The following is a 12,645-nucleotide window of genomic DNA, read 5'->3' as shown; positions in this document are numbered from 1 at the left end:
AAATACCTCTTATTTAAGAAGTGGAAACAACGTATTCTCACTAGTGTAATTCCTCGCATTGCATTGCACGACTGGGGGGAGGTACTACTGGCCCCACAGATTTTAAACGATTTGTCTTTTTCTCATCAGCACCACCAAGGTTTGTGAAGAAGCTCAGCGATATTTCTACCATCGTTGGTGAAGAAGTTCAGCTGCAGACCACTATCGAAGGGCCTGAGCCAATATCAGTGGTGTGGTTCAAAGATAAGGGGGAAATTGTTAGAGAGAGTGACAACATATGGGTGTCTTATTCAGAAAATGTTGCAACCCTGCAGTTTGCAAGAGCAGAAACAGCCAACGCCGGAAAGTACACCTGTCAGATCAAAAACGACGCTGGAATGCAAGAGTGCTTCGCCACGCTCTCCGTTCTTGGTTAGTCCAGATAGAACATTACCATGAATACAAAGCACACGCTGTATCTGTGTTGTCTTTAGCTTTGCAGTTTGATCGTAAAGTTTGAATGTAATTTATTATATCCCGTTCCAGAACCTGCGGCAATTGTGGAAAAGCCAGAATCCATAAGAGTTACCACAGGAGATACCTGTACCTTGGAATGCACAGTCACTGGCACACCTGAACTCAGTACTAAGTGGTTTAAGGATGGAAAAGAGCTGACGAGTGACAGCAAATACAAAATAAGTTTCTTCAACAAAGTATCTGGCCTTAAGATTATCAACGTGGCACCCAGTGACAGTGGGGTATACAGTTTCGAGGTGCAAAACCCTGTTGGCAAAGACAGCTGTACAGCCTCAGTACAAGTTTCAGGTTGGTTGGTTGGACTTTTATCTTAATGTTATTGTGATGTAGTTCCTGATTTACATATACGTGTATGGGAAGTTCCATCTTCTACAGTGTGACATGAGTCTGACACCCTCTGCATCAGCAAAATCAGTGGTAACGTACCCATAGGGTTGGAAGAAAATGAAGTCCAAAAGTTATATCCTGGGGTGCCTGGTGGCTCAGTTTGTTGAGCATCTACCTTTGGCTCAGGTCATGATCCTGGGGTCCACGGATCGAGCCCCACGTTGGGTTTCCTGCTCAGTGGAGAGCCTGTGTCTCCCCCTCTCTCTGCCTCTCTCTCTGGTGTGGCCTTTCTTTCTCACCCAAATAAATAAAATATTTTTTTAAAAAAAGTTTTATCCCTTTTTCATGGAGAAATTTCCACAATTCAGAGCAGTAGGAGTAAGACTCAATCCCTAGAGAAGGATAAAGTTGTCTTTAACTATCACCTATGCTGAAATAATTCAGCATGTCATGGTTTACAGTGACAAGAGACCAAAACCCCCAACTCTTCAACTAGCACATCTTGCCCATGGATTCTCAAGGCTTTCCACTGTGTGAAGCCAGGGGGAATTTTTTGATACTCTTGCAAAAGAGCCAAGTGGATCTAGGGATAGTCCACCAAAAAGACAATAATTCTCTTTTCAAATCATTTTATAACTGATGTCCTTTATTTGTTTGATTTTCACCACATTCAGACCGAATTGTTCCTCCTTCATTCACGAGAAAATTGAAAGAGACGCATGGTCTGTCTGGTTCCTCAGTGGTAATGGAGTGCAAAGTCTATGGGTCACCCCCAATCTCTGTCTCCTGGTTCCACGAAGGAAACGAGGTCAGCAGTGGAAGGAAATACCAGACCACCCTGACAGATAACACTTGTGCTTTAACTGTGAACATGCTAGAAGAGTCCGATGCCGGCGACTACACGTGTATAGCTACTAATGTAGCCGGTTCTGATGAATGCAGTGCTCCTCTGACTGTGAGAGGTCAGTCCAAAATACAGTAAAATAGAAATGCATTTCTTAATGTGGTTATGAGCATTTTCATCATCAAAATTCAAAAATATTAAACAGCTTTTGATATGTGATTTTTTTGTTGTTGTTGTTTAGAACCACCATCTTTTGTTCAGAAACCTGAGGCCATGGATGTCTTAACCGGAGCCAATGTAACTTTCACAAGCATCATAAAAGGAACACCTCCTTTCACTGTCAGCTGGTTCAAGGGTAGCAGTGAACTAGCCCCAGGCGACAGGTGTAACGTATCTCTGGAGGATTGCGTTGCTGAGCTGGAGTTGTTTGGTGTAGACACAACACAAAGCGGAGACTATACCTGCATAGTTAGTAATGAAGCTGGCAAAGCTTCCTGTACAACACACCTCTATGTAAAAGGTTTGTTTGACTGCTAATCTGCGTTTTTACAGCCTAACATACGTGGAGTAATAGATCGGGCTCTACCTAAAGGTACATGTGTTTGATTTCGTATTTTCCATTTGTTTACTATAGCCCCAGCCAAATTTGTGAAGAGGCTCAATGATTACAGCATAGAGAAAGGAAAGCCCCTGATTCTCGAGGGCACCTACACTGGAACTCCTCCCATTTCAGTTACATGGAAGAAAAATGGCATAAACATAACTCCTTCCCAGAGGTGTAATATAACCACAACTGAAAAATCTGCAATCCTGGAAATTCCAAGTAGCACGGTAGAGGATGCGGGACAATACAATTGCTACATTGAAAATGCTTCTGGAAAAGATTCCTGCTCGGCACAAATACTGATACTAGGTTTGTTCTGACCCTGCATCCATATCATCGTATATAAGTTAACCATTCTGACATGTCTCTTCCTGACTAACTAACCTCTCTTGCCTCCAGAACCACCGTATTTTGTCAAGCAGCTGGAGCCTGTTAAAGTGACCGTTGGAGACTCTGCCTCTTTGCAATGCCAAATTGCTGGGACCCCTGAAATTGGGGTGTCCTGGTACAAAGGAGACACAAAATTAAGACCTACTGCCACCTACAAAATGCATTTTAGGAACAACGTGGCTACACTGGTTTTCAACCAGGTTGATAGTAATGACAGCGGAGAATATATCTGCAGAGCTGAAAACAGTGTGGGGGAAGTTTCTTCATCAACTTTCCTTAGTGTGCAAGGTGACTGCAATATTTTAAAAGTGAATGAATTTGTGTTGCTCTTGAACAAGATTTAAAATATCTGGCAAAGACCTTCTTATTGAGGAAAATCTTGCCCGATGCAAGATGTTCTTCTTAAGACATCCTATCTATAGTTAGTGGCTTGTCCTTTACTGTAGCCAGGAGAGATCAGAAGACTAAACCTTTGGTTGGAAGGATCATGCAATCACTTGTCTCTATAATTAAATCTTTAGGAAAAAACACGTAACCATATTTTAAAAATTTCACTTCATGAGTGTCCCATTCAAATTACCACAGGGCAGTCTTAAAAAGTTAGGAGAATTTGCTGCCTGCCTTGAGCTGTACCTTAAGCCAACCGATCTGTCTTTGGGCTTACATATTTTTGAACCCACTGTGAATTAAGGTGACCACAGGGTGAAAATGTTGCTCCAAAAGTTCATATGTTTTTCTTCACGTCCAAGCTAATTCAAGAGATAGTAATACCTCCTGATGTTGTCATAGACCTACTATTGCCTCTACCGCCATAATTGTGAGAAGAACATTCAGCAAATTAAAAACATCCAGAAATTCTCATTATCTTAATTCTGTTCTTACAGAGCAAAAACTTCCACCATCATTTTCTCGTCAACTGCGAGATGTTCAAGAAACGGTTGGACTGCCCGTTGTCTTTGAATGTACCATAAATGGATCAGAGCCTATCTCAGTGTCTTGGTACAAAGACGGCAAGCCATTGAAAGATGGCCCAAATGTACAGACGTCATTTTTAGATAACGTGGCCACTCTCAATATTTTTAAAACAGATCGGAGCCTTGCAGGCCAGTATTCTTGCACAGCTACGAATCCTATAGGGTCTGCTTCCTCCAGCGCCAGACTCATCCTCACAGGTTTGTGGCTTCTTCAACATCTTTCTGTTTCTGTAAATGAAATTTCTATTCCTGAAATTAAGGGGAAAAGGCCACGATTTCCATAAAATGGGGTGGATATGGGGCCTGAAACCTTGTCCTTCTGCTCTGCTCTTAGAGGGGAAGAACCCGCCCTTCTTTGACATCCCCGTGGCCCCTGTGGATGCTGTGGTCGGGGAGAGTGCAGACTTCGAGTGCCACGTTACTGGGACACAACCAATAAAGGTCACCTGGGCCAAGGACAACAGAGAGATACGAAGTGGCGGAAACTACCAGATTAGTTACCTGGAAAACAGCGCCCACCTGACGATACTGAAAGTAGACAAGGGAGACTCTGGACAGTATACCTGCTATGCTGTGAATGAAGTGGGAAAGGACTCCTGCACAGCTCAACTTAATATAAAAGGTATCATTTATTTCGCATGTTGGTCCAACAAAACATAATAATTTTCCGTTCTGTCCTAAAGGTTCAATTTCCACTAGGACAGTGAAATTTAGGACACTTTTAAACAAATGACATAAAAATGTTTAAGAAGAAATAAGTTTCTCTAGAGAACAGGTGATCTGTTTAAATTCACATTTTTCTGAAACTGTATATATCCTACTTAACCCTAAGACCACCCTCCTCTTATTTCAGTGAGAAATAAGAGGGTTGTAACAGTGCCCCCTCACTGGGTCTTTGAAAGGATCAATGTAAAATCATGTAAAACTATTAGTTCAGTGCCTGGTGCAAAATAAGTGCTCCTAACTATTAGTGGTTTTTAATTAACTGTGACGTTGAACAAACACTTTGCCTCCCCCCCTTATTTTCGTATCTACATGATTCGATGGTGTAGGGTCATGGTATTTATTTATTGGTTTGCTTGTTTGTGTTTTACAAATATGCGGTTCTGTAAATGGCCATAAGTTCTTTTTGTCATTTGTCCCATAAATCAGAGAATAAGCTTGTGGAGGAAGGCTGAGATGTTTAGAAACATACACCGATTCACTGTATTTAGTTAGCATCACCTTTTAATGTAAAATAGGACTTCTTTTTCTTGAAAGGTTTCTATCAATAACCTACTTCTGACTTCCATTTTATTTGTCCTCGCGATTTCTTGCAGAACGGCTAATTCCACCAAGTTTCACTAAAAAACTCTCCGAGACAGTTGAAGAAACAGAAGGGAATTCGTTCCGCCTTGAGGGCCGTGTTGCCGGTTCTCAGCCTATAACGGTTGCATGGTACAAAAATAATATAGAGATTCACCCAACTTCTAACTGCGAAATTACATTCAAGAACAACACCCTCCTGCTGCACGTCAAGAAGGCAGGCATGGGCGACGCTGGCTTGTACACATGCAAAGTGTCCAATGACGCGGGCTCTGCTCTGTGTACATCTTCAATTGTCATCAAAGGTCAGTGATCTTCGTGGTCCCCAACCTCTTGTGTTCTTCTCATCTGTTAGATGGCCCTGTGCGTTTCTCTTGATGTGTGCATTTCTTCTTTAACTCTGTCAGCCAGACAAGTTATGGTAGATAAACAGTTGACTGTTGGCCAACTGTAGGCTGGGAGCGCCAACAAATCCCCGTGTCACTTCTGACTCCTCCAAAACTTTGCAAATAGTGTACTATTGACTAGAAGCCTTACCAATAACATGAATAGTCAGTTATACATTCTTACCATACAGTGAGCTAGAGAAAAGTATACATCCCTGTGTAAGTGGACCCATACTGTTCGAACCTGTGTTGTTTAAGGACTAACTGTAAATATACGTTATGTAACTGGCTTGCCATAATTCCACATATATTTACTTGAAATGCATACTATTTGCAATTGACTTACAAGGCCAGCAAAGTAGGTGTTGTATAATAAATGGACGCGAATTGTAGCTTGTAAATCAGATCCCAAAATTCTCTCAGGCCATTAGAGGTCTACTTGGAAATTCACACCTCAGTAATATATGAATTTTTATGAAGCACGTTTATTTTGAAAAATTCTTAAATTTTCATCATGGAAAACTGTATTAGCTTTGCTTCTTATAAGTTATAGCACATTCTGAAACATTCTTTTCTATTTCTAAAGGATTATTGTTTGACGTAGATTGCCCAAAGCTTTTTAGCCTATAAATGAATATTAATCCCAGACAAAAAAGTAAAATTTGCTCAAAAGGAAAAAAAAAAAGATGAGAGGAAAGATGCTCCATGTTATTATGGAAAGACATATTTAAATATACAGTCCTAGCTTGAGGCAAAGAAACAGACTATCATTTAAGGAGATATTTTTTTTTTCTGATCCTCTGACCATATAATGGCTTCATCCAGATGATTATGATGCAGATTCATCACAGTCACTTTATAAGCCAACTTTCTCGAGCTGCGTGGAGTTTGATGACCAATTCTGATGTGGTATAGTTGGCCATTCCAGGGCACATGTGTAATAGATAGAAAATAGGTTAATACCACTAATAGGCTAATATTATTCCATTGTCTTAAAAGATACTTATTTAATAGTACTTAAGTGCCTTTAGTTTTAAAATATGTTTAATAAGACAAAAACTATAACCTTAGGAAGTGGCTTGTGTTCATGATTCATATCCCTGGTGGTTTTGCTATTGAATAGGTAAGTACTTTCTCTAGCATCCTGCGGCTATGTCTCTGTAGATTGTTCTTTTCAAAGTAAACATTGCAAGTTTTAATCACTACAATCATGAATATGGCCTTATGTTTATATCTAGTTCTCAGAATCATTGAATAAAACCGTTATATAACATGGCCTTCCTACTACGTTACCTGTATATTCTTCATTGGTTTTCAGTTGAACACTGAGCTTCAACTACTGTTTCCTTTGGGCAAAGATTAGATTTTAAATGCTACTGTAGCTACATTTAATAGCTAAAGATGAATATCAAGAGAAAATCACATATTATGATGCGGGCTCATGGATTATTCAAATGTTGGCTTTCTCTCCCAGAGGGCAGCAAGACCTGCTGCTCCAGGGGAGCAGAATTCCCAGTAGGCCCTTAGATTGTAGGAGGCAGCAAAAATGCAGCTACAGGCAGGTTCTAGAGAATCCATACTGTGCTACATGGTACCCAAGTTTATAGGAACTGGCCATTGCAACATTTGCAGTGCTTGATCAGGACACAGATGCTCGCATGATTTATGGGCAATCTGCTCTTTGCTTGTTTCGAGAACTTTATTTTCTTTAAAAAAAAAAATCCAACAAATGTTACTATTGCCTTCAGAGAGGAATCAACCTTGAATCAGTTACTGACTCAGGTGTGCTACAGCAACAGGTACCGCCTGTTAGAGGCAAAACTTGTTTCCTTTCTGGAATTTAGTACTTTTTTTGCCTTTGTGGTCCTTTCATGGTTAAAAATATCTTTTTAATTCCAGAACCTAAGAAGGCGCCTGTGTTTGATCAGCACCTCACTCCAGTAACAGTAAGTGAAGGAGAATTTGTGCAGCTCAGCTGCCACGTGCAGGGATCGGAGCCCATCAGGATCCAGTGGTTGAAGGCTGGAAGGGAAATAAAGCCTTCAGACAGGTGCAGCTTCAGCTTTGCCAACGGGACCGCCGTGCTGGAACTGAAGGACGTGGCTAAAGCCGATTCGGGAGATTACGTGTGCAAAGCTTCAAATGCGGCTGGAAGTGACACTTCAAAATCAAAAGTGACCATTAAAGGTACAGATACGTCAAAGGCATTCTCCAATGAAGCCAATGACGGGTCCACTTATTGGCTTATTACAACTTAAATAAGAATGGAATTCCGTTTTTAGAAACATCGATTATTGCTCGTTTGCAATTTATAGCCTCCTTATTACAATTGAAGGGCCAGATAATTTCACAGAAATAATGTCAATGCAAATTGTCTGACATTACCCTGTGTCCACCATCCTATTTCTTGCACCACTTTCCACCATATCCAAGAAGGTGTAATTAAGCCCCAAAAACAATGCTGTAGTAAATGCAACATGAGGGAATCTGATGCCATTGTCCTAGAGGAAATCCATAGAATAAAGCCAGGCATGGAAATATAAATTTGATACTGCTTTTGGGATTATAGTTCAGCTTGCACGTGAGAGCTACAACCAGTTACAGAAGCCTATAAAACTGCTTTATCTTCCATAATCCCCCCTCCTACATAGCGAGTCCTAGAGTGAATGGTGTCTTTGACACTGCCAAATTCCCAAAGCTCACTTCACGAAGGAATTAGTTACTCCAATTTTAAGGCGATTGTGGTAACAAAACATGTAAATGTGTCTTTTAGACAAACCAGCCGCAGTCCCAGCAGCTAAGAAAGCAGCAGTCGACGGGAGACTCTTCTTCGTGTCAGAACCTCAGAGTATCAGAGTCGTAGAAAGTAAGTCCTTCACGAACAGTACCTCTACCTCTACCCAGTACATTTTACTGCTGATTTAATGTTGGAAGAACCTGATTTGGGAAAATTAAGGGGTTTTTTAAAAATTATTATTTATTTGCTTTTGTTCTTCCTTAGAAACCACTGCAACATTCATTGCAAAAGTTGGAGGTGATCCAATCCCAAATGTTAAATGGACAAAAGGGAAATGGAGGCAACTGAACCAGGGGGGTCGCATTCATATCCACCAGAAAGGCGATGAAGCAAAGCTGGAGATTAGAGACACCACAAAAACCGATTCTGGATTGTATCGGTGTGTCGCATTTAATAAACACGGTGAAATTGAAAGTAATGTTAACCTGCAGGTGGATGAAAGGAAGAAACAAGAGAAGATTGAAGGAGATCTTAGAGCAATGCTGAAAAAGTAAGTTCGATTAAAACGCACACATGCACACATACACACACACACACACGATCGTTTTCCATTCACAAAAGAGATGTCTCAAGAGGCAGGGAACATCTCCTCCAAGATTCTGACAGAGAAAGGACATAAGCACACAGACATTCTCACAAAAACATTTAAGCAAGCATCCAATGTTGGAGCAAAAGTTAGCATTTCATGAGGATCGGTTTCTGGACAATCATGAGAAAGTTTTGAGAATGAGGTGAATTTTTTTAGTTAAAATTAAAAAAAAAAAAAAGGGAAACAGCCTGTGGAGAAATTTGTATGTGTCTCATTACGAAGTTTTTGTTTCTCTGTATTACTTGTCATATTCTGAATTCTTTTCTAGATCAACACTTTAAACATTTCCCATAATTACCAATACTTTCAACATAAATAATGTTTCAACATAATTGATTATTAAATTAACATTTGCTTTCCACACATCTTTCCCATGATGTATGATATTTTTCCCTTTTTAATACTTTCCATTGCTCATGTTGCTATTCCTTTTCAAAATTTCATTAGACTCTTGGTTGTAAAGTTTACAAATATATTCCTGTTATCCTTCCTTCAATTCTTTGATTAAATTTCTGTACTTTATAACAACGGTCCAGTCTTGATCCACCTCATCACTAAACCCACATTTTTTTTATCGTTTCACAGTTAATGTGGTAAAACTAATATTTCTTGAATAAAGGATATAGCACTATGACTTTATGAGGGGAAAAACCCGTAATGATATTTATGATCTTTAAATGATGATAAGCAATTCAAAATAAGTAGAAGATAGGTGATTTATGTTTATTTCTGATTTCATTTAGAACTCCAGTCTTAAAGAAGGGAACTGGAGAAGAGGAGGAAATCGATATTATGGAACTTCTCAAAAATGTTGATCCTAAAGAATATGAAAAATATGCCCGCATGTATGGAATCACTGACTTCCGAGGTCTTCTTCAAGCGTTTGAAATGTTAAAGCAAAGTCAAGAAGAGGAGACACATAGATTGGTAAGATCTTTTGTGTAGAGCATCATCTTAAAAATTTATGTTCAAATTCTCAGTACCCCATACTCTATGAGCTCATTTAGTGTAACCTAAGCAGCATCAATAATGGAAGCTGAATCTAATCATGTGTCTTGTAATTCAGGTTTTTTTCCCCATATGTAATACTTATGCTCTTTCCTCCTCAGGAAATTGAGGAAATAGAGAAGTCAGAGAAGGACGAAAAGGAATTTGAGGAACTTGTATCATTTATTCAGCAAAGGCTGTCACAGACAGAGGTAAAGTGAATCGTGAAGATGATACAGCAACAGATGGTTATTGGGAATTATAATGAAAGGAGTGACTAATGTGTGTTAATTCTTCATTCTCCTAGCCTGTCACTCTGATCAAGGATATTGAGAATCAGACAGTTTTGAAAGATGACGAAGCCGTGTTCGAAATTGACATCAAGATCAATTATCCAGAGATCAAGCTTTCATGGTACAAAGGGACTGAAAAACTGGAACCCAGTGATAAATTTGAAATAAGTATTGATGGTGACCGACACACACTCAGAGTCAAAGACTGTCAACTCAAAGATCAGGGCAATTATAGATTGGTGTGTGGTCCCCACATCGCTAGTGCCAAACTAACCGTGATCGGTAAGTAAGAAGCATCTTATTGAAAGTTGTGAGGTTAGTTTGCTGTTGAGCACACCTGTGTGTGCTAGGAGACAAAATGGTTTTGTGCGTGTCATACCAACAGAGCCTGCTTGGGAACGGCATCTTCAGGATGTGACTTTGAAAGAAGGCCAGACGTGCACCATGACCTGCCAGTTTTCAGTGCCAAACGTAAAATCTTCATGGTTCAGAAATGGCAGACTCCTGAAGCCCCAGGGCAGGCATCAGACAGCAGTGGAGCACAAGGTCCACAAACTGACCATCGCAGATGTTCGAGCAGAAGACCAGGGACGGTACACCTGCAAATATGAAGACCTGGAGACGTCGGCAGAGCTCAGAATTGAAGGTGGGCGAGGGGCCCTGATGGGGTGATTTCTACCCGGGCCACTGGCGAAGGTCGTGTGGGACCCCCCTGCCACCGGGCCACCGGGCGTTGACTGATGTGCTCCAGGTCCTTACTCTGGACCCGCGTGCACCGCGGCCACTCACGGCCCAAGAGGTGCTCGGGATCAAAGTCAAGCAGCCACGTGAGGGCCGGTTCTTTTGCGTGGTTCTCTCTGACCAAAGGCAGCTTGCGGCCTAAACTAAGACAGGACTTTCTAACAGTTACTTAAACTCCATAATTGTGCTAACTTCGATCATCCTTTACAATTTTACGAAATTCTGTAGGTCTCGCATCTATGATTCTCCTTCTAAGACAGAGATCTTGGAAATGACCAGATTTCATAGCCATAGCTACAAGAGCTTGGCTATATGTAATAGACCTAAAAAATCGATTTCGTTTATAGAAATCAGTTGGAATCTGCTTATCTGAAACTTAATAGGTAAAGGTAACTACATGCGTCGTGTGTGATTAGCAGCTATTTTCCAAAAATAATTATTTCACGTGAGGATTCTAGTCCAATCTTTTAACTCTCTGAAATAAAGGGAACTCTCAGGATTTAGGAGCAAATAATATTTATTTCCTAATCCCTTGATCATCTATCTGCAGTGTCTGAAGACACCCTTGGGCTGTGCTGAGCAACATTTTAGCTCTAATGGTAGCATCTACATCCAGTTGGTGCTCATTTGTAGTTGTTGAAATGCAACTATATGACTTATTTACACAGACATTTTAACTTCTCTGACTTGCTGTAAGTGGATGACAATGTCTGATTGTATTTTGAAGTTCAAACATTTTTAGTAGGTTTCAATTTAAAGGATCCAGCCGAAACCACTTTTTAAAAAACAATTTTTAAATAATTGCATTCTCATATGAACCTTCAAAAAAAAGGCTCACCAGAGTACTCATGATGTCTAAGATGTTCTCGATACTGTCATACACTGAATTCCAGATAAAATTTTGCAGAAGGACCCTCTACTGCAGCCCAGTCTCCTACGAAATACGACCCTACCATTCACCCCCAGTGGTTCGATTGCTTCGTGCATGTCCACAGGTGCTTACAAAGCAGGTTTCAGAACTCCTAAAAATGAATCATCTGAAACTTGGAAGTTCAGACTTCCTATTGAGTTCAAAATTATTTCACAAGGAAAGTTATAACATAGTAGATGATAAACAATTCTGGGTCCTGAATAGCAAAAATTATTTTACAGAGGAAAGAATTTCAAAGGAGAACAAATTACAGAGTAAAATTAAGTCTATGTTCCCTTTAGTTTGAATCCCCAATTTCACTAACATTTTTAAAGCTTAATTTGACTTTTGGGTCATAAGCCCCTTTGACTGTTGCCTTTATGCAAATATTTTAAGGACCCCCAGGGATTTCTTTTCACTCTCCTACATTGGTCCTGAAGCAATACACTTAAGTATTGGAATAATTTCTTGTTACTAAAGCAAAAAAAAAGAAGAGCACTTTCTTTTTGTTTTGTATTTTCAGCCTTTGGTGTTTTTCCAGTTGGATACCTAGGTGGAGTCTTTAAATATCTGAGGAGAGAGCACAGTGAAAAAAATCCCTCCCTAAGCAATCTAACTCTGAGACTTCTTTGTCCTTAAACAGCTGAACCAATTCAGTTTACGAAGCGCATACAGAACATCGTGGTGAGTGAGCATCAGTCTGCCACCTTCGAATGCGAAGTGTCTTTTGATGATGCCATAGTGACATGGTACAAAGGCCCAACAGAACTGACTGAAAGCCAGAAGTACAACTTTAGGAATGATGGTCGCTGCCATTACATGACCATCCACAATGTGACCCCAGATGACGAAGGTAAGGTAGTTGACAGCAACTACCTGCGGATATATAACTTAAATCTTGTCTGTTTTACATATTTCTATCCTAGTTTACACTCACACTGTGATTCTATAGAGAATGCTTTTTTAAGAAAGAGAATTATAA

At 40.1% G+C, this 12,645-nt stretch overlaps 1 protein-coding gene across 1 annotated transcript in view; it reads left to right on the top strand.

Annotated features, from left to right (window-relative positions):
• Nucleotides 1–12,645, top strand: part of TTN (titin) — a 273,898-nt gene that overhangs the window by 95,171 nt on the left and 166,082 nt on the right. The window contains 17 exon segments of the mRNA XM_038584970.1: nucleotides 130–411; nucleotides 526–804; nucleotides 1,518–1,805; nucleotides 1,929–2,207; nucleotides 2,322–2,600; nucleotides 2,691–2,969; nucleotides 3,566–3,853; nucleotides 3,990–4,277; nucleotides 4,975–5,265; nucleotides 7,246–7,533; nucleotides 8,120–8,212; nucleotides 8,348–8,633; nucleotides 9,476–9,659; nucleotides 9,842–9,931; nucleotides 10,027–10,294; nucleotides 10,398–10,658; nucleotides 12,307–12,516. Of these exon segments, the coding sequence (XP_038440898.1) occupies nucleotides 130–411; nucleotides 526–804; nucleotides 1,518–1,805; nucleotides 1,929–2,207; nucleotides 2,322–2,600; nucleotides 2,691–2,969; nucleotides 3,566–3,853; nucleotides 3,990–4,277; nucleotides 4,975–5,265; nucleotides 7,246–7,533; nucleotides 8,120–8,212; nucleotides 8,348–8,633; nucleotides 9,476–9,659; nucleotides 9,842–9,931; nucleotides 10,027–10,294; nucleotides 10,398–10,658; nucleotides 12,307–12,516 (4,233 nt within the window).

This window comes from Canis lupus, chromosome 36, assembly GCF_011100685.1.
Source record: "Canis lupus familiaris isolate Mischka breed German Shepherd chromosome 36, alternate assembly UU_Cfam_GSD_1.0, whole genome shotgun sequence".
NCBI classification, from domain to species: domain Eukaryota; kingdom Metazoa; phylum Chordata; class Mammalia; order Carnivora; family Canidae; genus Canis; species Canis lupus.
The sequence above is the reverse complement of the archived record's forward strand: the minus strand, read 5'-3'. Positions and strand labels throughout refer to the sequence as shown.